At 34.4% G+C, this 26,525-nt stretch overlaps 1 protein-coding gene and 1 long non-coding RNA gene across 3 annotated transcripts in view; both read right to left on the reverse strand.

The window, feature by feature from the left end:
• Positions 1-207: 207 nt before the first annotated feature.
• The window catches only part of LOC149783347 (ubiquitin C-terminal hydrolase PSMD14), a 50,789-nt gene continuing 24,471 nt past the window's right edge, over positions 208-26,525 (reverse strand). For both annotated transcript variants that reach the window (XM_089931555.1, XM_089931554.1), the window contains exons 3-10: positions 21,989-22,108; positions 19,518-19,588; positions 16,227-16,377; positions 14,299-14,406; positions 13,491-13,565; positions 10,081-10,206; positions 2,581-2,643; positions 208-1,358 (exon numbers count right to left, since the gene is read on the reverse strand). In XM_089931555.1, coding sequence (XP_089787681.1) covers positions 1,260-1,358; positions 2,581-2,643; positions 10,081-10,206; positions 13,491-13,565; positions 14,299-14,406; positions 16,227-16,377; positions 19,518-19,588; positions 21,989-22,108 — 813 coding nt within the window. In that variant the 3' untranslated portion in view covers positions 208-1,259. The remainder of the gene's footprint in view (positions 1,359-2,580; positions 2,644-10,080; positions 10,207-13,490; positions 13,566-14,298; positions 14,407-16,226; positions 16,378-19,517; positions 19,589-21,988; positions 22,109-26,525) is intronic.
• On the reverse strand, positions 8,861-10,073 carry LOC149783348 (uncharacterized). The gene is made up of 2 exons (XR_016413586.1): positions 9,887-10,073; positions 8,861-9,802 (listed from the first exon to the last, which is right to left on the reverse strand). It is a non-coding gene; the product is annotated as an uncharacterized LOC149783348 (long non-coding RNA).

A 26,525-nucleotide genomic window follows, 5' to 3' on the forward strand; every position in this document is an offset into this window, starting at 1 on the left:
GCAAAACACAATATCTGTCCCAACTTCAATGTGATTGGTTTATAATGCACTTGTTTATGTTAATTTGTTTCGATGTTTTAATATGAAGTGGACTCGATGTGTTGATACATACATCTTCAATATAAAATGGAAAGAAAGATGGAGGAATAAAAGTTTCATAAGTGATTGATACATATTGATAATATATGATAGAAACAAAACAACATGAAAAAGGAACATATTTTATCCAATGAAAACAATCTTTATCATATAACATGTTTCTGGATCTTAGTTTAAATTTAAGATTTTTATAGTCAGGCTAAATTAAAGATTAAAAAAACTGACAACCCCCGAGGATCCTTTTATAATTTTATTTCATATTACAAGTACTTAAGGAAGGGTAAAGTTAATGGACAAACCAGACATTATGCTTTCATATAAAAAATGCAAACTTTTCGATCTAGCTTCTCATTATAGTGAAATATCTTGGCAGAATAGAAAGAAACTCCTACTTATGCAAATCTGAAGTATAAAAGCAGTGATTCCTGTATTGTCAAGTAGATTTTCACTGCTGTATACAACATCAAAACCCTGCAAAGCACAATTTCAGAGATTCCAACACATATGGTTGTTTATCATGAATCTTGGATTTTTGGTTTTGGATTCTAGGAAGCCTATTTGAAATGGATAACATGTTTATTAAAAATGAAAACAATCTTCTAATATCATAGATCATGTTCCTATAAGTCTACATGTGCCTGCACTGTCAGTAAAATTACAGATCTGATCAGTATCCATTTTTCCAAATCATGAATTAAGAAAACTATCATCAGTATTGGCCAAAATGATTACCATAAACATTAGTTTGCCTCTTAAATTAACAGCATCTTTTATTCCCTATACTGCTGCCATAGACAGCCTATGTATGGTTTCACTAATTTCTTTTCCAGTCTTTTCTGTCTTGTACATTCAGAAACTATATTTCATATAACAGTATATCATACTGATCAGGTATTCCTCAATAAACTCAGTATTTTCCAGAATTTTGCGAAATTTTCAAACAAATTTTTAATATTTGAAAATTCGGTATGTTCATCATATCCACTGTTCAGATAATTTTGTTTATTTTTTTATTTCCTCGGATATTCTAAATAAAGACCTTTTCAAACATCTTTATTTTTGTTCCTGGCCAAAAAGAGCCATTTATAAGACAACAGCAAATTAAGATATGAACATTGTGAACACCTAAATCCATAGACTGAAAATTAACATGATTATGATCATTTGAAGACAACTGTATGCAACATGGCTCCAAGACACTGAACAATATTCTGAGTCATCAAAACATCCACATGCTCTTCTAGATGACGCTTTGGATCCTGAAAAACAAACGGAAATAACTTTGTGGTCACAAAGGGGGGTAATGGCCTTCAAAATGTGAAAAATCTAATAACCACAATGAACATACAAGTTTTAGGCTAAATGAATTTCAGCCTAGTTTATCTCCATTTTATTATGCTCATTTCAAAGAGCGTATCACCATGGAAACTATTTCCATTGTGTATGCAATATCTGGTAATAATTTAAAAGAAAACTCCTTTCAGACTAAAAATATAAAAAGGAATATCATAAATCAGAAAATCATAATACAGTGTTCTGTCATTGTAATTACAGAAACATAAGTTACATAAATGAACATGTCTTGTTCTTTGTTCTTTCTTTAAGTGAGTGTTGAATGCATCTAAAATGCAGGCTAAATATGATACTGGCTTGGTTTCCTTTAGCATTTCAAACAAATGCTATTAATGAGCAAACTGGAGGCACTTGCTACATCATGAAAACACTACAAAATGTACTCAAAGAAAAACTAAGCTAACTTAATTATTGACCAAATTTTAAAAAGAGCAAGACAAGCAGGTGCACATCTGCATGCAGTGTTTATCTACAAGACTAATTTGTATATGTCAATTACAAAAATGATGTGTAATATGTCTGTTCTTACTTTTCATTTTCTAATGAATGTGTCAAATCCTGGCAAGGAGATAAAGAATACAAGGATTTAATCTTAGTGTGCTCCTAAACTGTGCATGTTTTACACAAAATTACTGTACTCCTTTAGCTGCTGCAGCAACCAGTAAATACATGAAAATAACTCCTTTGAAATTGGTACTCATTTAAAATACTGATGAGAAATCACAGTAATTGATAATAAGTAAATTAAGAAAAGAACTGTTTCACCCCTACAAAGTTTGTAGAAAAGATAAACAAAATAGCAGACAAAACTCGGCAGTGAAATATTTCAGTGAATTACAATTTCAAAGAACAGAAATAAGTCTGACCAAAAAAATTAACTTGCACAGAAAACTTAAACTATATAGCCTTACTGTGCTGGTGTCATAGAATCAATAAATTAGTCATTCAATCAATAAATCCATAAATTGGCCAGTCCATCCATCCATATATATATAACTTAGCTGAAGCTTCATGCCTGTAAAAAGTATAAAATAATCTCCTGACTTTAATTTAAAAACAGATATTAAGTCCTTTTTACTGACTTTTGATTTGAGATAATATCCAGTGTTATATGTATTTTATACATACCTGTTTTCCAACATTTTTGATAGCTAGTTGTTCCTGTGTCATTGATTCCTCTTCTTCTAAAGCCTAGAAACAAAATAAAGATCATTCATTACATGATTGCTATATCTCAAGAAGAGCAAAAGTGGACAAGTACAATATATCCAGTAAAACCCTGCTATAACATTTTACAGGTCTACAAAAATGGACAAGTACAATATATACAGTAAAACCCTGCTGTAACATTGTACAGGTCTACAGAAATGGACAAGTACAATATATACAGTAAAACCTTGCTATAACATTGTACAGATCTAAAAAAGGGGACAAGTACAAGTACAATATAAGTACAATATATACAGTAAAACCCTGCTATAACACTGTATAGGTCTACAAAAATGGACAAGTACAATATATACATTAAAACCCTGCTATAACATGGTACAGGTCTACAAAAGGGGACAAGTACAATATATACAGTAAAACCCTGCTGTAACATTTTACACGTCTACAAAAATGGACAAGTACAATATATATATACAGTAAAACCCTGCTATAACATTGTATAGATCTACAAATATGGACAAGTACAATATATACAGTAAAACCCTGCTATAACATTGTACTGGTCTACAAAAGGGGGCAAGTACAAGTACAATATATACAATAAAACCCTGCTATAACATGGTGTAGGTCTACAAAAGGGGACAAGTACAATATATACAGTAAAACCCTGCTATAACATGGTATAGGTCTACAAAAGGGGACAAGTACAATATATACAGTAAAACCCTGCTATAACATTGTACAGGTCTACAAAAATGGACAAGTACAATATATATTGTAAAACCCTGCTATAACATTGTATAGGTCTACAAAATGGACAAGTACAATATATACAGTAAAACCCTGCTGTAACATTGTACAGGTCTACAAAAGTGGACAAGTACAATATATTCTAAGGGTGGGCAAACTACAGCCCATGGGCCACATGTGGCGTGCCAAGGGTTTTCATGCGGCCTAGGAACAAGTCATCATTCGCACTGACTCTCTGTTACTCTGTTTATCAAATGAATGTGCTTCTTTTGAAGTTTATGTTTAAGTTTTCAAATATTAACAACATATTAACAACTGAAAATTAATTAGATGTTATTTAGAAAAACCTTTTGTTTTTGCTATTTCAAATATTAATTATTTTACTTAATGAACTATGCGGCCCGCGACAAGGTGTAAATTTGTGTCTGCGGCACTTGCACTGGAAAGTTTGCCCACCTCTGATATATACAGTAAAACCCTGCTATAACATTGTACAGGTCTACAAAAATGGACAAGTAAAATATATACAGTAAAACCCTGCTATAACATGGTAAAGGTCTACAAAAGGGGACAAGTACAATATATACAGTAAAACCCTGCTGTAACATTTTACAGGTCTACAAAAGTGGACAAGTACAATATATACAGTAAAACCCTGCTGTAACATTTTACAGGTCTACAAAAGTGGACAAGTACAATATATACAGTAAAACCCTGCTATAACATGATGGCCATCAATTGTTGTTGTTTTGGGGTTTAATGCCATTTCTCAGTGCAAGAGATATGCTATATATGGCAGCCAGTATAACTAGTGGAGGAAGAAATTGGGAAAACCAAAGTAAGAGCCACTGACTCATGGCAGCTTTCTCACAAAACCACAGTGGCCAAGCCGAAGACTCCACTATAAACTGAAACACTGCATACATTGTAGCAATATGACAGAAAAATTGTTAAAGCTACATTAAAAATCGTAATCAAATAATAATAATAATAATAATAATGATAATAATAATAATAAGGACTTTGTATAGCGCCTAATCTTTAGAAGCTCTAAGCGCTTTACAACATTAGACAACACCTATAAGATAAAAAAGCATATAATAATATTATTACAAAAACAAACACCATGAAATTAGAAAAACATTAAAAAATAAAAAAACATGCTGAGAATATTTCAGGTAGGAAACATTATTAGGTCTTTAAGTTTGTTCTTGCAGTCGAAATAAGTGAGTTTTGAGAGCACTCTTGAATGTGATCACTGTGTCTTTGTGTCTAAGTTCAGTGAGCAATTCATTCCACGTTGCTGGGCCCTGGTATGCAAAAGAACGCTATCTATATGACTTTGTTTTCATAGTGGGAATAATGACTATACAATTGTCAGAATAGGAGCCTATGTATCTTGCTGGTGTGTACACATGGGTGAGGTCGGATAGGTATGTTGGACTAGAGTCCGACAGTGAAATGTAGCACAGAGAACAAATTTTGTGTTTGAGGTAAATCACTCACATAATCCAGAAGGGAGCCATATGTGCCAAAAAAGATACTGTGTTTTTTATACGGCCATTGGTTACAACAATACAAAAAATAAAATAATAAACCAGAACAAAAATATAAACCATAACAATAATATTGTCCACAATTAAATTCAATCCCAAGAATGATCACTATGAATGCTGTAACTCCATACACTATAGCACCATTCCCATGACAGAAACTTAAACAAGTGAACACCTGGCATTTTTATATCATATATATACCAATGTTAATCAACATCGTTAAATTAAAAGAAAGAATGAAAATACATACCATGCAGCAAATCTGCATGTGATTGCCTCTACAGACATTAGTGTTGAACATGGTTTCTTTGAATTACTAAGGAGGGCCCGTCGTTTTCACAAAATAGTTGCATTGGTAAGGATTAACTTTTAATTAGTCGTGTTGGCTTTCTTGCTTGTTTATTTAATACTAATCTTAAGCTACTGTGCAGTTTGACCACAGCTGACACAATAGACAATGATATATTACTTCACCGTCTCCAGCATGTATTTGGCATTCATGATACAGCCTTACTGTGGTTCAAGTCCTACTTGGTCAACAGGACACAAACTGTATCTGCAAATGGAATACACTCCAGCCCAGTTGATCTATGTTGTGGTGTTCTACAGGGGTCCATTGTTGGACCTGTTCTCTTCATTCTGTACACTCAGTCACTCTCAAGTGTCATAGATCATCATCCAGTGTCTCACCAATTGTATGCTGATGACACCCAAATATACAAATCTAGCCACCCAACTGAAATTGATGCTACCATCCAAGGTGTAACGAGGTGCATTTCTGATGTGAAATCATGGATGACATGTAACAAGCAGCAGATGAATGATGATAAAACTGTGGCCATTCTGATCACAACAAAAAGACTTTCTCATTCACATCCTTTACCTCAAACAATAAATATCAGCAACGCCAACATTAAATTCACACAATCAGTACGAAACCTAGGTGTTACTCCGCACAGTACTCTCACAATGCACCAACATGTCATAAACATATGCAAGGCTGCATATCTTGAGCTGAGACACATCAGCTCAATTCGCAAATATCTTTCAGTTGATGCCACTAAAACACTTGTGTGTTCATTAGTACTTTCAAGACTGGACTATTGTAACTCAATTCTGTCTGGTTCATCTCAATATCTACTCCAGAAACTTCAAAAAGTTCAAAACACAGCTGCTTGGATCATACTTAGAGTACCACGATCAGAGCACACACCCCCGCTGCTCTGTACCCTACACTGGCTATCCATTCGATCCAGAATCAAACACAAAATTTGTTCTCTGTGCTATGTTTCACTGTTGGACTCTAGTCCAACATAATTATCCAATCTCACCCATGAGTACACACCAGCAAGATACTTACGCTCCTCTTCTGATAATCATATACTCATTATTCCCACAATGAAAACAAAATCATATGGACAGCGTTCTTTTGCGTACCAGGGCCCAGCAACGTGGAATGAATTGCCCATTGAACATAGACACAAAGACACAGTGATCACATTCAAGAAGGCTCTCAAAACTCACTTATTTCGACTGCAAGAACAAACTTAAAGACCTAATAATGTTTCCTACCTTCAATATTTTCAACGTTTTTTATTTTTTAATGTTTTTCTAATTTCATGTTGTTTGTTTCTGTAATAATATTATTATGTTTCTTATCTTATAGGTGTTGTCTAATGTAAAGCGCTTAGAGCTTCTAAAGATTAGGCACTATACAAAGTCCTCATTATTATTATTATATGAAAATAGGGCACGTCCTGGGGCAAAATAGGATGCGTCACAGGGAGAAACGGCGAGTCATTTTGTGAATAACATGCATATTGGAACAGGAAGATCAATCAATATTTAGTGAAAACAAGGCTTTAAAAATGCCACGAAAAACCTCCCGATTTTAGGTCCCAATCTCTATTTCTTTATTCAATCTTCCTTTTTTGGCTTTTGAAAAGTTCATACGTATGCCTTATAGCCTGTTTTAAAAACTCAGACATGATTTTGTATTCCACAAAAAAAGCTGACAATTGGTAAGGGGGCTTTGGGGGTCTTCCTCCAACAGTGTCTTGAGGGATAGCGCCATTGATCCAGGGGTCCAGGCCAAAAATGCATTTTACAATCATAAAAAACTGCTCCTGGTGCAACTTATGATCATAATATATAACAAAATAATCATTTAAAAAACTAAAACTTCCCAAAAATTTGTTCTCCAATACTACTGGTGCTTAAGTTATTTTAAGTGCATGTCAGTGTTCACGTCGTAAGTAAGTCATAATAATTTCTCAATTTTTGCAGCAAATTGATTAAACTTCACTCTTTTCATAACAAATCTGTAAAATAAACACCCAAGTGCATCAACTATATACAAATGATCCCATACATTCACTGGTATTCTCCTCCAATGGACACAGCCTATTGATATTCCAGTCGAGCACTCTGTGCGGCTTTGGCAAAGATTTGTTTAGCCTTCCTTTTTTACTTACTTTCTTGGCTCAACGTGCAATCATTTCATTTCCTTCTCAATGACAGCCTTTTTCCTTTCAAGCTGGTACTTGTATTGGTGACACACAGTGAGCATATTCTGACAGAGAGCTACATCTATTCTCTCATGCAAGAAATCTTTTTTCTTATAGTAATTAATTGCACTTTTTCCAGATGCCTTCTGGGTTTCAATATTTCCATATGCAGCTTCTTTTATAGGTGCTGTTGCTAACTATTGCAACTGCAATTAGAGCTGAGGTCACAAAATGCCAGTCCTCTAGCATTCAGTTTTCTTATAAACTGACCAACTAAATTTCTGCAGACTTTTCACTACAGCCATTCTCATTTCCATGCATTTTTTAAACCTTTACCTAAACTTCTCGTGTCATGGTCTCTCTCAACAACTCGGGATGCCATTTTTTGCAAACATGCTTATTCTTTCTATTGCCATCAGTTTCCATTACATGAAGATTCATTGGGTGAATTTAAACTTTTGACCAATCCGAATACTCTTTACGAGAGTCTTGGGATAACTAATATATGAACGAATACGTTACAAGGGTCGTTGCAGAATGGGACCGAACAGACCGTTTAAAAAAACAACGGCAGACCGTTTAAAAAAGCAATGGATCGAGATGATAAAAAACAATGGACTATATCAAGAAAAATTGGATGCAAGTCAGGAGAAAAGTGGAACTTCACTTTAAAACAGAGAAAAATCATGTCTGAAAATGATGGTAATCATGCTAATATTATGGAATAAAACGTAATTACACATCAATGTACTGGTATAGTTGCCAGTCAAATATCCCTCTTAACACAAGCCAGTTTCCAGGTTTAAATGATTAACTTTCCTTTAGTGCTGTCGCAAAATGAAAGACAAATTCGCTGACTATCAACATAGGAGACGTCAAAACATCGAACTTTCCATTGTGTGGAAAGATATGAAGTTTGTTCAGCCAAAACACAAAACTAAAATTGATTGATGTTGATCTCAGTTGATTTATGTGAGGATTTTAGCCTTTATTATTACCACTCTTCGTGAACATGTAAATTATGCTGGTTATGTGCCTTGTACAATTAAATGTGCATACCTTTTTAAAAATATTACCTCAATTTGTAGGATCGCTTATATAATAGAAAATGAGTAACTCGTGAGCATGTGATTCAACGTAAATGAAACAGCTATTAAGGACTAGCTGAGATGTTATCTGGAAGAATGCAATTTGGTCAAAACAATGAATAAAGCAAAATCTAATATGTTTGGGAATAAATAAGGATTTAAGTGATGCTATGCATGCTTTGCACTGTCTAAGTACAGTACATTATAGTTCAGCCTGGTCTCGCGGGTAAACTCAACTGACCAGCGAATTATGAAGTCTGTATTTACCTTTATTTAATTTCACGTTGGAGAAATCAGAAAATATGCACATGCAAAATAATAACAAAATCAATCATAGTACTTTATAACAGTTTAATAATTGTGGGGTCACCGATAGTTATTTTCTTTACATGCCTATGTCTTAGGACACGGAAAAAATTATTTCGTGTCCCAAGATTTACAGCCATTTACAGTCAACATTAAGACCATAAAACTGTCAAGTTTAGACATTGGCCCGTGGATAAGCTGACACCCCCCCTTCCTGGCCTTTATTTTTTCCTAAATTATTTGACTTATACACGAGTATACATGGTAGGCCAAATTTTGGTGTACTCCAATCTATACTTCACTTTTTGTGGAATACAAATCTTTTTCCTTGCAGGTGAAAACATTTTAACTGCCATGTAGCTTAATTATGAAATGGTATTAATCCAGAAGATGAAACATCGAACGGCAAAGGATTAGTCGTGTTGGAGCATGCGCAGAAAACTGAACTCGAACATATTACGAAATATGCTAATCTTTCAATCTAAAAAATGCCAACACCTTTAAAGCTGTCTTCAAAATTACAGCTGCTATGAGTATGCACATGTGCCATTTAAAAAAAATCAGTTGGGCCCCAGTTTTTTTCAAGAGTATTTGTAAAACTTGTTCTAAATATATATTATATACTTTACACTGCTTACTATAGGGCATACTGTAACAACTGGCTCTTGTTCTACTAACATCACGATTAGCAATACAGGACTGTTATAGGTACCAGTGACCACTACTGCTATTTTGACTAGCACGTAATGGAATAAAATTTATTTTATCCCCGATTTAAGCCAATTGAGAATTCGGGAATTTGTGATTTTTCTGCATGTGGCATGAATCCATGAGTCGCTATCAATAGTCATGAAATTCACACCAAAATCCTGAGGGTTGGCAGGTCTGCCTCCATCAATCTCACTACTCATTCTTAATGTACTGACCAACCCATCCATCAATCTAACCACTCATCCATCCTCTACTGACCAACCTTCCATCAATCTAACCACTCATCCATCCTCTACTGACCAACCTTCCATGAATCTAACCACTAACCCATCCTCTACTGACCAACCTTCCATCAATCTAACCACTCATCCTTCCTCAAATGACTAACCCATCCATCAATCTAACCACGTATTATTCCTCTACTGACCAACCCATCCATCAATCCATCTGCCAAATTCATTTGCTGACAAATGCAAACTGAAACAAGTATAACTATATTCATTACCAGCCAAAAGATGAGAAGGTGGATCTGTTTTGTACCTTAGAATAATTCTTGGCTAGATCCAGCATTTCCTTGACAGTTTTTTCATTACTTGTGCAGTGTATGTTGTAATCTTCAAGTGTCAGCCCATCCACCCAGCTCTTCTTGTGAAGATTTAACAGCATCTATTCAATAATAAGTATGTGAATAATGTTTGAAAGTCTTGTAATACATGCATGAAATACATACAAGCCAGGCTATAGCAGTTTTCAACTGATTACATATGAATCGTATCACACATATGAAAGACTGGTATGCATACAGCGGAGTACTAATACACTTACTACTCATATCTAAGTTCTGGGTCTGATTTCCACTGTTGTTACAGTCATCACTCTTAACAAAGAACAAGTGGGCTTATAACCATTTTTGCCATTGAAACAATTTTTGTGTGCAAAGACCATACTTATAATTCAGAAGAGTTATCTCCCTTATCATTTTGTGTCTGCAATAGAATCAATAAGCCAGACATGAAAAAGCTAGTGATAATGAGGTAACCTAACATCTCTATGCACTTTCATTGTAAAGATCAATATATATAAAAATAAATATTCCGTTCAAAAGATCAAAGTTATCAATGGACATATTTGTTCTTAAAATTTCCTGTAGAACATCAAATATTTGTTATGAAAAGTGTTTTAGTAACTATGGCTGACGGAATACTCATGAACAATAGATAGGCTATTCCAAGTATCTTTGTAACAAAAGTTGACTGTATAATTATGGACAATAGATTGGCATTTCTAAGTATCAATCGAACAAAATTTGACTAGATAATCACTGACTATAGAAGTCCTAGTTTCTCTGTAACAAAAGCTGACTAGACAATCATTTGCAGCAAAAGTTGATTATATAATGATGGACAACAGATTATCTATTCCTACTCTCTTGTAACAAAGTTGGTTACAAAATCAAGGACAACATATATCTATTCCTAGTCACTTTGTAACAAGGTTGATTATATAATCATTGAAAATAGACTATTCCTAGTCACTTTGTAACAAGGATGATTATATAACTAATGGACAACAGACCGACTATTCCTAGTTACTTTGTAACAAGGATTATTATATAGTTAATGGACACCAGACTGACTATTCTTAGTTACTTTGTAACAAGGATGATTATATAACTAATGGACAACAGATTGACTATTCCTGGTCACTTTGTAACAAAGATAATTATATAATCATAAATATTAGATTGTCATTTCCTAATCTCTTATTTCTCCCACCTTTCATATTCTCCTATAACTAGATTGATCCAATCAAAGAATAAGAAGCCTTATATTCTTGAAACAGTTTCAGCAAGAAACTTAAGCACACAGTTAGATATTATACTTGCAGCCTACCTGTCAAACTCAAATTGTGATGATAGTATAGGAAGCATTAGAAAGGTCCTCAGTATAACAAGTCTAACCTCAGTCTAATCAGTTAAAGAGCGTCCAAGTTTTCAGAGCTTGAGTTCCAGTTTCATGCTCCAATAATTTTGAGAATATGGGACAAAATCTCTGTACTGATTTTCCTAAATTATGTTGTTGAACTATGTAATAGGATAAAAACCAAACAGTTATGAATTAAGTGAGAACATGGAACACAATGTCTGTGAATGAATCAAATTTATAATATGAAATATGCGAGTCTCCAAACTCTCACCATAAATATTAGTGAATGATGAAATGAAAAAGATAAATAGTAATAATAAAACGAAAAACAAAGACATAGTCTAAGGGATGTTCCAATAAAATATACTTGGGACCTAGGGAAGGGACTGTCAATGTGAAGTAGTCACACATAGATGCAATTTAGAATTTTGTATCATTTCTTATCATCTCCTTGATTACTTAGAAGACCCTGTAATATAATTTTGAAAAAATTGCCATCCCTGCGTACCATGAATGTTTAAATGGAACAGCCATGATAACAAACTGCCTTACACATCATGACACAAATCAAAACAAGAAACTATACACTTTTATGACTAAGCAAGGAAAGAGTCATTCACCAAATGATAAATCAACAGCACCATACAACTAATGAATTTTATATTCACCATATTGTGATTATATTATTACAAAAATGAGTATGGCTCATGTAATTATATAAACTGACAATCCAAGTTCAGTTCAAGGTCTTATTAAACATTTCAAAATTCACGTCGTTGGAATGAATGCTTGATCCTGCATCCTCTTTTCAGTGACAATAATGTGTTGTTCTGTTGTCAACTATAAGGCTATATTGCCATTCACATTGTCCTTTTTGCTAGCTATGCTGTCATACTGCCAGCTATAATGCCATACCATCAACAAGTCTACCATACTGCCAGATAAAATGCCATACCATCAACAAATCTATCATATTGCCAGCTAAAATGCCATACCATCAACAAGTCTACCATACTACCATCTACAATGCCATACCGTCAACAAGTCTACCATACTGCCAGATAAAATGCCATACCATCAACAAATCTATCATACTGCCAGCTACAATGTCATACCATCAACAAGTCTACCATACTGCAAGCTACAATGTCATACAGTCTACAATACTGCCAACTACAATGCCATACAGTCTACAAGTCTACCATACTGCCACACTACTAGCTATGTCACCACACTGCCATCCCTATGGCTGTAGTAAATTGTCCGAAGTAGACACTACCTTACAAGATCTCAGAATCACTGTGCCTGCTTCCTATAAGTACTATAAAAAAAAAACATGTGCAGGACCCAAGGGTAAAGTACCCATGTTCATCATGAAACAGGGGTATCTCCCTGCAAGTGACCTTAAACATGATACACCTAATACTTCATCACTATAAGCTGAAGTTATAAAAAAATAATAATAGGTAATACTGTATGCCTAATGAAATCAATTACTTATAATTGTTCTAATGCATCACCAAGTTATTTTCTTGATTTATTCCATAACAAACTAGTTGAAATCAAATTAAGGTGGCTCTTTATTTTTAAGCTGCATCATACAGAATCCCAGAGTGGCAGAGTGATCTAAAGCGCTCTCCGCCGTCTCATCTCTGCGTGAGTTCGAGTCTCAGGCTCGTCTAACGTGGGTATGAGAGAAAGCCTGCCAGTAGCTTCTCGTGGGTCGGTGGTTCTTCCTGGGGTTTTCCAGAGTTCTTCCTCCACCAATTATACTGGCCGCCATGTATAGCCTATCTTGTGCTGAAAAATGGCGTTAAACCCTACAACAACAACATCATACATAATCCATCCTGCATTTGGGTGTTATTGTAACTAGTGTAAATATACAGCATTAAAAAATACATTTATTTTTTCTATCAATAATATAACTACTGAACTGCAGATCATAGCAAAATTTTATGATCCCAAGGGATCCAGACATACAAAAAAGAATAATTTCTTACAAATCTGTTAAAGCTATCATACCTTCTGCTCTAATTCATTCTTCCTATAGTTAATGGCTATGGAATAATAATGTCTGTTCAATCCATGAATCAGAGCCTGAAAACAAAAGTAAATAGGTAAGAAAACATATACCCTTCTCAGTATCTATCTGTGTATTAGTTTTCCTATCGCTATCATATCAAAATACTTTGTATCTATGTAAACACAAAGCTGACCTATGGGAATAAAGTGAAAGTTTAACCTGTGTACATTTTCTGTAGTGACATACAGTTATGGAAGTGACAAGGGCATTTATAAAATCATCAGTTAAACCCTCTTCAACAATTCTAACTTCATTTAGTTGTCTGCAATTCTTTTTGTTTCAGCAAATAAATTCTTAAATTTGATATCCAGTTACACATTTAATATGACTCAGTAAAATGAATATGAACAAGGTAAGAATAACTGCAAAATGAGATCAATATTTAACCACCTTTCAGAAATAATGACAAGAGAATCTCAAACCAAGGTATGGATATAACTACTGTCATATACCAATTTTAAAATAACAAAATATAGGTAAAAGTTTACATGGACATTTCTGATTTGTTATCTACTAGTCAACAAATGATATTAGTCAACAAGATTACATACGAAGAAAATAAAATTTAAATGTGGAGATATAACAATCACAATGACAGATTCAATATATAATGAAGCTAAGAATGATCTTAATTTGCTTTCCGAAGAGTAAAGAAACTAATTACATAGCCTAATATACACATGCATAAAAAATATCAATCCTGAACCAATGTCAGGTATATCTGCTTGCATTTGTTTAATCTGTTACCTGTATAGACGGTTTACTGAGATGCCCCAGGTTAGACGTGGTCTGTCGAGGTTCTTGTCCAATGACCATCATGTTGGGGTTGATTAATCTAAAAGCATCTATCACTACCTGCACAATATAAAATAATGGAGTGATATCACCTTAATTCAAACGCAAATAGTGTGTGTGTGTTTGTGTGTGTGTGCAAGTGTGATTTGGATTTTTAATGTAGCTTCAGTCATATTGCTAAGATGTCTGCAGTATGACAGTTTATAATGACATGTAGCATGATGTCCCACCCAGTCACATTATCCTGACACCAGGCCGACCAGTCCTAACACTAACCTCTTAATGCTGAGCACCAAGCGAGGCAGCTGATAGTACCATTTTTGTAAGTCTGACTTGGCCGGTGATCCAACCCAATACCTCCCACATCCAAGATGGACGCTCTAACCACCAGAACGGTCAATGTGAGAACAATCTGACATTTTTCATTATTTAAATTAGAATCTGACTTTGCTTTTTTATTGTTAAAGGTTTAATCAGTTTGGTTCTTAAAGCATCAGTTATACAGATTACACTGACTTTCATACTTGAAAAAGGAAGCTTCTGATGTATAAATGCAATAAATTATTCAAGATAAATAAAGGCTGAGAAAAAAGGATTTGTAATAATACAAAATATGTTGTATTGTATTTATGTACTTTGTATAAACAATATGCATTCGGCTGAAGTTGATTGGGGACTTGCGGAATGTCTATATCATTATCTTAGGTATAGTTCACTGTAACTCAGAACAGCAATTCCGAAAAATGTGACCGACTTTTGCCAATAGTGAGCAATATCATCCAATGATAATTATTCCCATCATGCTCAGTGATTATACATACAATTAGTTCAATGCAAAATCTTTTGCTGGAGTGGACAAAAATGCATCGTGGTGATCAACTGGAATGTGCAAAGTTGATCACCACGATGCAATTTTGCCCACACTGGCTAGTACCCAACAAGATAATAAATATCCCAATCAAGTCTCATGGCTGTAAATACAACAGCATCTGAGAAAATGAGCAAATTAAATTACTAACAACAATCACTGGAGCATGAAGAGTATGCATCACCTACTTTTGCCCATGATGGTGCCCTCCAAATGAATGTATGATCTACTTCTGCCCATGATGGTGTCCTCCAATGAATGTACCCATACAGTTTCATGTTGGGGTTGATTAATGCAAGAATATAATTGCAGGAGCATTAAAAGCAAATCACAATGACCTACTTTTGCTGAAGATGAATAGTATCCTCCAAGATGAATACATTTATCATGTATCATGAATGTTTATACAATGGTGTCAGAGAAACCAAACTAAATGTAAACACCTCATGTAATTACTGAAACATGAAGACCAAGACACTGTAATACCAACTTTAACCCATGATGTGAAGTATGCTCCAAGACGAATACACCCAAACAGTTTTATGTACATATACTGCTGTCAGAGAACAAAATGCGAAAAGTAACATTGATATCTACAATAACAACAACAATAACCAAGCCAAACACAAAAATCCTAATATATATGCTGCAGCTTTAAAAGTAGGTCACAACAGCCAATATTTCCCCATGGTGGGTAGAATCCTATAAAATTTGCATCTAACTACCAACATGTCAATTTTCAAAATCTACACCTACGATGTCCTTCAATCTATCTATGCACCTTTCTAACTGTTCTCTCTCTGCATCTGATATTTAGGGTCTCAATTACACAAATAATTGGTAGCCTTATAAATAATTACTTTCCACTCTACCTTGGAATCTTAAGTATAGTATAGAAATAAACAATGAGACAAAATGTACACATACAGGAATTACTGTGTTTGTACCTGTGAGAGCAAACCTTTGTATAGTTTATTATTAAAATGCAGATGCAAGTTTTCCCACAACTTACTTTTCCCTTCACACTTTGTATAGGGTCTACCACAACTGCCACTGCCCTTTCCGAAAGAGCCTCAAAGCTCTGTTGTGTGTTGATGTCTACACCAGACAACCAGCAACCAAATCCAGGATGAGAGTGGTACCACCCAACCACCATCTCTGGCCTGTAACAGAATATTAAGGAATGTCATAAATAAAATAGAATTCATTTAAAGTGTCCTCACAGACCCCATAACCCAAAATTAGTTTGATTTGTCAATTATATCAGGAATATATCCAGCAGAGAATCCCCCACCTCCAAACGATTTTGGTGTATCAATAAGTATAGTCTTATAACCCTCACAGGACCTTCAAAATTATTCAGGTGTGTCAATAACCTGATATATATCCCTCACAAGGGCCCAAAAATTACTCTGTGGTATCAATAATCAGATTTCTCTATCCCTCACAGGACCTCCCAAATTACTCTGTGTCAATAATGCTGAGGAAGTTATGTCAGAGAATACTGAGAAAAGAAAAGAATGGAAGATAACCCTGAAATGATTAACCCTTAATCAAATGAAATGCCATTTAATTTCAACTTATAACCTATGGAACACCAAGTTCTTCCCAATGATGTGAACAGTTACTTCAACACAGTGATAAAATAAGAAATGTTTGGAAAGAATGTTGTTGTTGTTGTAGGGTTTAATGCCTTTTTTCAGCACAAGATAGGTTATACATGGCGGCCAGTATTAATGGTGGAGGAAGAACCTGGGAAAAAACCCAGAAAGAACCACCAACCCACAAGAAGCTACTGGCAAGCTTTCTCACATACACATGTTGGCTGAATCTGAGTCTCAAACCCACGCATGCAGAGGTGAGATGGCAGTGATCCATAATGGAGAGCACTTTAGACCACTCAGCCCCTTGGGGCCCCTCGGAAAGAATGAAAATTATTAATAGCTGGAGAAAAAACAAAAATTTAAAACTAATTCTTACCAGTCCTAAATTTAACTTTATGCAAAGAGAAGCCTGGGTAACCAAATGTTGCAACAGTAGATGTAAAACCTGTTCCAATATAACAGATGGAAATAGGAACAAATTTCAAAATGGTAACTTAAGTTATTTAAAGTTCAAGAGGTCATGGATTGCACTTCCAAAAATGTGACTGATGCTTTGACATGTGCAAAATGTGAAGCCATATAAATTGATCAAACTAACAATGAAGTAAGAAAGAAAATGACAGTAGAGTACATAGCAAACAAGAACAGATCTCAGATTATTAAACGTTAATAAGCATCTGCATAACTTTGCTGAAGGATACTTCAAAGCCCTTCCCTTATATATACTATTTATTGATAATGAATATTTATGAGACGAAAAACTTTATTTCATGCTCATTCTAAAAATAGACATAGACAAAAATAGTACTAATTATCTGAGATTGATGCAAATATTTAGACAAGATCTTTTCATACATTTTATCAACACAAAGACACCTTTTTATAACATAACTGTAGGAAACAAATATTGGTTTTTTTAATATGTAAGCATACTACCGTATCAACTTATCACATTCACCCCAGTAGCCAATACATGTATCACTTCCTTTAAAACAAATTTAGTCTATAAAGGTTTTGTCTGTATAATGATATTTCAGTGCTGAACAATTAGCAGCATTGAAATATATCATCATAAAAACAGTAATGTCATCAAATAAACCAAAAGCTATTACTTTAGAAGAAAAAGTAAAAGATAATCGACTCAATGGCCATCACTAGAGTTCAAAACTTTGATGCTGGAAAGACTTATAAATACAACAGATAAGGAGAATATTTTGCTGAAGTGGGGAAATGGAGTAAATAGAAAGAAAATGATTCTACATGCAAAGTGATGTTTGTAGCAAGATTTAAATGTTTATAATGGATTTGCAATTCATGCCAATGAAAAACTAGTAATGTATACAGTAATACCTCGAACATTCGCGAGGTTAGGTTTCAGAACCAGTCGCGGATCAGGAGGAATCGCGAATGTTTGGTACGAGTCACTAAAAATGCTAATAAATGCTTATTTCAGGGTTTAAACCCTAAATATGACCCAAATCAGGCTCCCAAAGCACTTTAATTTCATTTAAAAGTTAGCTTAATACATTACCCTTGAAAAGAGAAATAAATGGTTGACGTGAAAATAGAGTACAGTATCGCCTAATGGGTATTTGCCACACTAGCGCATTTACAGTATGGTACATGTATACTAATATTACCCCTATACTAATTCATTGGCTGCCATTTTCTTTTGCACTCACAGTAAGGTAAAACCAAGTAACGAATGGGACTGTAAACTTAATGACTGACGTTTTCTTTGTCATTGTCAGGAAGGTAAACTAGGTAAATTTCATATGTCACAGAAGTCATATAACGAAGGTACAATTCAATAAAATAAAAAAAACATGTACGTAGAGGGTACCAATGAAAATTTCGCGAATCCAGAAACGCGAATGCACGAGGTATTACTGTACATGTTAACTTGAAATACGTCTTTTCTTAAGATAAGAATAACCTTTTAATATTTAATGTTACTTTTAAATGAACATATAACATGTTTTGAAGCTACGTAAGCTTTCTACCCAATACACATATATATACTTCTCACAAACATAGTCCCTTCTGGAAAGGCCACCCATTTTATGTGGCCACATTCCCAGTGCAGAAGAACAGACTATATGGGGGGGGGGGGGACCAATGTAACTACAATAATTTTTTTTTTAGGGACTGTGAAGGATTTCTATTGATTTATTCATCTTACAAAATGTATTTTTGTACCAGTATTTTTGTTCTGTATTAAGTGTTGTGTAGAGATGTTACATTGTTATCTCACCCTATAAACAATGACATAACAATGAAATCAACTTGTTTACTTAAAAAAACATTTTAAAGCATTCATCATCATCAAGAACATTTCTGTATATCAACTGGCATTATGGACCTATTCACTATATATATATATATATATATATATATATATATATATATATATATATATATATATATATATATATATATAATTTACAATTCTTTCTATCATTATTTTGTTATTTTGAGAAAAAAATGTAAAAAACCATGATCACAGGAATGTAATTTAGTTACGTGTTGACCTATAAAAAGGAACAGTAAAACTAATTATGCATATCAGGGTTCATACAAAATTCTGAATAAATTCCACAACAAAATCCCAAATTTTCAAAGACTACAAACACAGATTTCCAAGACCTATTTTCGCTAACATTCTGTATACACATTTTCAGTAACAGTGATGTCCATACCTTCCAGTCTGTTTCAGCATGTCCAACATCTTTGCCTGGAACACTGGATCAACTGCTTCAACGCTAACACCCTGAGTACAAAAGAAGGTCCTGGTTCATAAGATGCCAACCAGTAATAAGCAACGAAACTAAATTCTATTAAATTGGTACTGATGTATTATCGGCAAACTTTTAAGCTTAAATTTACAAAATCTAGAGTTACAACTGTTTCCAGGCTTAGACAATGACCTGGGCAAAATGCTGACTTTTCATGACTCCTACTGACTTAGGTGTACAATATGATATTGAGCCATGAAAATAAATAGGAAATATGGTTGATAAAGTACAGCAGCATCAACGATCAATGGCTGACATATGGACAAACGGAGTCTTTGGCTACTACATGTATATTTTGCATATAATGAACACTGGTGCACATGAAACCAAATTATAATCTGCAAGCAAAACATAAAATTACAGAAATTCTCAATATGCAAACTTGCAATATGCTGAAAATATAAAAGTAAATATAAAGTAAGAGCATGTAAAGAAAAAGAACTGGGTTCAGATTCTGGTAATTTACAATATGAATCACTCAAATGGTATGATGCTCTAGTGGCTCGAAAGAATTTCCAGGAACTCAAGACAAGACCATTTCTTCTGTTAAACTGCAGGGATAACAAGACTTTTGTTATGTTGGACATATTTATGTCAAACTGAAATCATTTTCATTCAGGACTAACAAGGTATCGTTAAGAAGTCTTCTGGTGGGAACCCCATCCTGATATGACTTTCCACTTTGGAGAATCAATAATAACAAGATTTACAAGATGGATGCCATGGTAGTGATATTGGCACAAAAATAATATAAAAACAAATGAATTATTACACAAAATAACAACATGAAAAATATAAATGGGTTTCGAAAAATAACCTAAAAACACTGAGTTTACATTACAGTTTCAATCTAAAAATAATGACAAATGGATAATGTAAAATTTATTCCAGTGGTGCAAAAAAATATATGTTGAGAGCACTGCTAAATGTGATCATGGCCTCTTTGTGTCTAAGATCCTGAGAGAGTTCATTCCAAGTAGCAGGGCCCTGATATGCAAATGGCTGTTGTCCATAAGACTTGGCTTTTATCATGTGAATACTATGAATATGAGTGACAGATGATGGTTGCAGGCTTCTAGCAGGAGTATACACATAGGTGAGATCAGTTATTTGGGACTGACACAGTCAAAGAAATGTAAGAGCGAGAAGAGATGTTGTGCTTGATTCTATGTTAACAGTTCAGTTAGCCAGAGGAGTTTGTGAAGTCAGGATCGTATGATCAGTTCTTGGTGCTAAAAGAATGATCCTAGCTTGAGTGTTTTGGACCTTCTGTAGTTTCTGATGACACAGTGGCAGACCAGAAAAATGGGTGTTACAAAAGTAAAGTCTAAAGAGAACTCTGTGTGTGTGTGTGTGTGTGTGTGTATGTGATTTGGATTTTTAACGTAGCTTTAACAATTTTTCAGTCATATTGCTACGATGTCTGCAATGTGGCAGTTTATAGTGATGTCCAGCACTGGGGCATCTAAAGAGAACTAATGAACACACAACGGTTTTTGTTCCATCAACTGTGAGAAGACTGTGAATAGTGCTGATGTGTCTAAACTCAAAGTATGCTGATATACAAGTGTTCAGATCATGTTGGTGCAGTGAGGGAGAGTTATCAAAAGTAATACCCAGAATTCTAAGTGATTGTCTAACATTTAATTGGAGTATCACTGATATTAATTGACTTTTATAACTGTTGGGTTTGAGACATTCTTTGTGAAGCAACAAGCATGGTTTCTATTTTAACACTGTTCATTTGTAGTTTAATCAATCCCATACATGACTTACCATCAGAGACATGCTTCTCTGCGCTTTAGTGATTGAAGCAACTTCATTTGGCCAGCTCGATTTATACAGTTGATTGTCATCAGCATACAAATGGTGGGACACCAGATGGTGATTTAAAACACATGATAGGGACTGTGTGCATAGAATAAAGAGAATTGGTCCTAGAACAAGACCCTGTGGGAACACCATGACAAAGATGGTCTGGACTGAAATGTTTACCATTACTGAAAATATCTGATATATTTTCAGTTAGGTACAACTTGAACCATGATAAAGCAGTACTGTGGATGCCAAAAGCATGCTGCTGATGGTGAAGTAAGATATGCTTTCAGCCATACTGGACATCAGATGGGCTCCATTTTCATTTTGGATCAACTAGGCATCAAGATTGATGGACAAAAGACATCAGACCATCCCATATAGCTCCTCTGGTCTATGATTACTAGAACGTTAAAATATTGGTGCAACCATGATTTACAATATTGTTACACTGATGTAACATGGCTGTGAAAATTTCTGATGAAGAAAAACAACAACGAAGTATTAAAGTTCCAGAACAAAATGAAACACAAGTAGAACATGTTAATACAGCTACTTACTGTTCCAGACTGTGGCATAGCAAAGACATCTATCACCCGAACTGTATAATCATCAACAAATTCACCTAGCATCAGTCCCATCACCTCCATTGGTACACCAGCACGTCCATGTTTTAACATCTGGAAAAATAATAACTCTTCAATAATGAATTAAACAACTACAGCTTTTAGAAATCAACCAAAGGAACCTATATTTTTTGTGTATGCTCCTCCATCACCCTGGTGCATGCATAAATATGTGCATGGTATTTCCATCCCTATATGCATACACATACGTACATGTCTCTGGTTTGTCCATTCCTCTGTGCATATGTATATATATCTATGGTTTGTCATCCCTCTGTGCATATGTATGCATAGCCCTGGTCTGTCCATCCCTATATACATGTATATATGTATGTATGTATGTATGTATGTATGTATGTATGTATGTATGTATGTATGTCCTTGGTCTGTCTTTTCCTGTGCATATGTTTGCCTATCCCTGGTATGTCCATCCTCATGTGCATATGTATGCATATATGTGGTGTGTCATCACTCTATGGATATAATATATGAATATGCCTGGCATGTCCAACCCTATGCACACATTTATGCATATCCCTGGTATGTCAATATCTATGCATATCCCAGGTATGTCAATCATTATGCACATATGTATGTATATCCATGGTATGTCAATCCCTATGCATATCCCAGGTATGTCAATCCCTATGCACATATATGTATGTATATCCATGGTATGTCAATCCCTATGCACATAAGTATGCATATCCCAAGTATGTCAATCCCTATGCATATATGTATGCATATCCCAGGTATGTCAATCCCTATGCATATATGTATGTATATCCCATGTATGTCAATCCCTGGTATGTCAATCCATATGCATATATGTATGCATATCCATGGTATGTCAATCCCTATGTATATATGTATGCATATCCATGGTGGTTGTTGTTGTTGTTGTTGTTCTAGGGTTTAACGCCATTTTTCAGCACAAGATAGGCTATACATGGCGGCCAGTATAACTGGTGGAGGAAGAACCCTGGAAAACCCAGGGAAGAACCACCGACCCACGAGAAGCTACTGGCAGGCTTTCCCACGTACCCATGTTACACGAGCCTTGGACTCGAACCCACGCAGACAGAGGTGAGATGGCAGTGATCCGGAACAGTGAGCGCTTTAGACCACTAGGCCTCTAAGGGCCCCTCATATCCATGGTATGTCAATCCCTATGCATATATGTATATACATCCCTGGTATGACAATCCCTATGCATATATGTATATATATCAATGATATTTCAATCCCTGTGCATATATGTATGCCTATCCCAGGTATGTCAATCCCTATGCATATATGTATGTATATCCCTGGTATGTCAATCCCTATGCATATATGTATGTATATCAATGATATTTCAATCCCTATGCATATATGTATACCTATCCCAGGTATGTCAATCCCTATGCATATATGTATGCATATCCCAGGTATGTCAATCTCTATGCATATCCCAGGTATGTCAATCCCTATGCACATATGTATGTATATCCATGGTATGTCAATCCCTATGCAAATATGTATGTATATCTATGGTATGTCAATCCCTATGCACATATGTATGTATGTCCATGGTATGTCAATCCCTATGCACATATGTATGTATATCCATGGTATGTGAATCCCTATGCACATATGTATGTATATCCATGGTATGTGAATCCCTATGCACATATGTATGTATATCTATGGTATGTCAATCCCTATGCACATATGTATGTATATCCATGGTATGTCAATCCCTATACACATATGTATGTATATCCATGGTTGGTCTAAATAATTTCTGACAGCTTTTTATACTTTAATGAGATTCATGTAGTTTATCATAATTCCAAATTAAAGATCAAAATCAAATGTGAAATCTTGACTGTCATTCTAGCTGCTCTATTATCAAAAGGACAAAATCAAACGGTACAAAAAATGCTACTGACAGGTTTTAGCATTCTTATTAAAAGATGTCCAATGACGTAGTACAAATATCCATTAAATCATCGCTATCCAAGAATTTAAAGAATCCATGAAAGAAGATGAAGAAATATAAGGTCTAATAAAATCTGAATATTTCTAATATCTCTGCTATACTAACTTGATACCTGTAAGTGACCATACATTTATTTAACTTTCACAGTAGTACTGCCACATGCAACTTTTGCTCAGGAAAAATGAAGAAAAAAATTAATACAGACAAAGACATTACCAAGGATTTTCATCTTGCAATGTTTCTGGTGGACTACATATGAACTTACAATCTTTATAACTTCACATTATTCCATTAACTTCCTAATTTAAAATAACAACAACAAATATAATATGAACAACAAATATAATATGATGATGACACAAACAGTAACAATAGGGCAATTCCATGCAACTAAATTTTCATTATACTTGATGCAAGACATTCCTAATACAAAAAAGTCTCCTGCACCTGAAAATAATTTTAATTTTTGTAATTTTTAATATTTGTTGATGAAATCAGGTTTTTAATTAATTAAATACTTTCAACGTTAAAGTGATAACACTTTAATTATTTATGAGACATGACAACCACCATGTGTAAAATAAGTTACACAATTTTTAAAACACATTTTAGTGGAATATAGAATTAACATCCCAAAACTTATTAGTACCTAATTAGTACCTATCAGGTCTGGAATTCTGTTACCAACAAAACTTCATATACCACCTAAAAGGCAGAAAGTGCAAGTTTTGTAAAAAATACATATTTTCTAACCACATGTACTAAATATGTCTGATGTCACAAAATTTTATATTTATAGCATTTTGCTTTAATAAAAAAGGTATGGCAATGGAATTACAGTTTAATTAATGAAATTAAGGTAATGAATTACAGATAGGTCTAATACACAATTGTGTTATGTCACTGGCCTAAACAATCCAATTACATAATTAATAACATTAAAGACTGTCTGAATGAGCAGAAATATCAGGTACCTTTCTTTTTAATGCACATAACAAGCAGTAGCCTTCAAACTATAACGAGTCTGTTAAGACCAATCCACACAAACTGGTACTTCTGATGGATTTTGCTGAGAATTACACCACAAAAAGCCAGAATAACATCCAGTCAGTATATTGGGATTACAATAAAGGTTTCTCTGTTTACTGTATGTGCCTGGGAGCACACACAGTGCCAATCTCTTGGGATTGTTTGTGATAGACTAATCCATGACAAGTATATCGTTTGCACTTTCCTGGATATGATTCTCATGAAGAAAAAGTGTATGTATTTCAATAAATTATTGGGTTCTCAGATGGATGTGCTGGCCAGTTTAAGCAGGAGTTTGTTTTCAGTCACTTGACACATGAAAAGAAACATCAGCTGGAAGTTTCTGCTACTAGTCATGGCAAATGTGCAGTGGATGGCATAGGTGGTGAAGTTAAGAGAACTGTATGGCGTAAAGTACTTGATGGTAAAGATGAAGTCCAGAATTCACAAGACATTATGACAGCCGCATCAGCAAAATGCAAAGAGATACAGCTTATTTATTGCTCCGATTAATTCAAATTTTACCATCTTTGACAAACAGTTAATCAGTATTAACGGAATTCCTTTGACAAAATAATATTATTCATCATGTCTGAGCACTACAGCCAAATGTAATCACCACGTTATCTAATGTGTCAGAAGTATATAATACTGGTATTGGAAAAGCTTGTAAGGTCAATGACCTTCAAAATGACCTGCCTGAAAATCAAAACAGTTTCAGATAAATTACAATTCGGTTCATGGGTGCTGGTAAAATATGTTCGAAAGTTGCCAGTGAAATACTATGCTGGCCAGATATTGGAGAAATGCCAAGATGAAGCCTGTTATGAAGAAAACCAGCAGTGACCGCTTTATTTGGCCTAAAAAAGACAATGTGGATTGGGTACCTAAGGAGAATATTCAGCGCATGCTATTGATCTAAGACCTCATGTACTGGTAATTGCTTCAGTAAATATTATATTCAGTAACTGACAAAAGTTTCATATCTATTTATAACATTATTAATATTTGCTTAACGTTTTGACTTTTGAATTTTTTTGTTTACATTTGTATAAGTCAGACACAGTTTTGTATATTTTACACTATGGCCTAGCATGTCTTTGTAAAAAGTTTAATAATTTACAGAGGATGTTTTCAGTTTTATGTGACTGTCACTACAACACAGAGGGATTAATTACATTATAGAAAATATTAATCATGTAAAAATGTTGCCAAGTTAATGTAAAAACTGTAATAGAACATTAACATTTTCAGAAAAATGATGTTCTAACATGATTTTTATTTTCTAAATTGGTGATTCCATAACAGAATGTTGCAATTCTGTTACCAGTGTTTAAATTCAATATTGCACAGATCTGTTGTGAACAATATTATTATGTACTTGGACACATATGTTGCCTACAACATAGCAATTGCTCAGACTATATATTCAGATTTCAACATGCCCCAATATCTTTG

This window comes from Sinohyriopsis cumingii, chromosome 14, assembly GCF_028554795.1.
Source record: "Sinohyriopsis cumingii isolate HCF-2022 chromosome 14, ASM2855479v2, whole genome shotgun sequence".
Lineage (NCBI taxonomy): Eukaryota > Metazoa > Mollusca > Bivalvia > Unionida > Unionidae > Sinohyriopsis > Sinohyriopsis cumingii.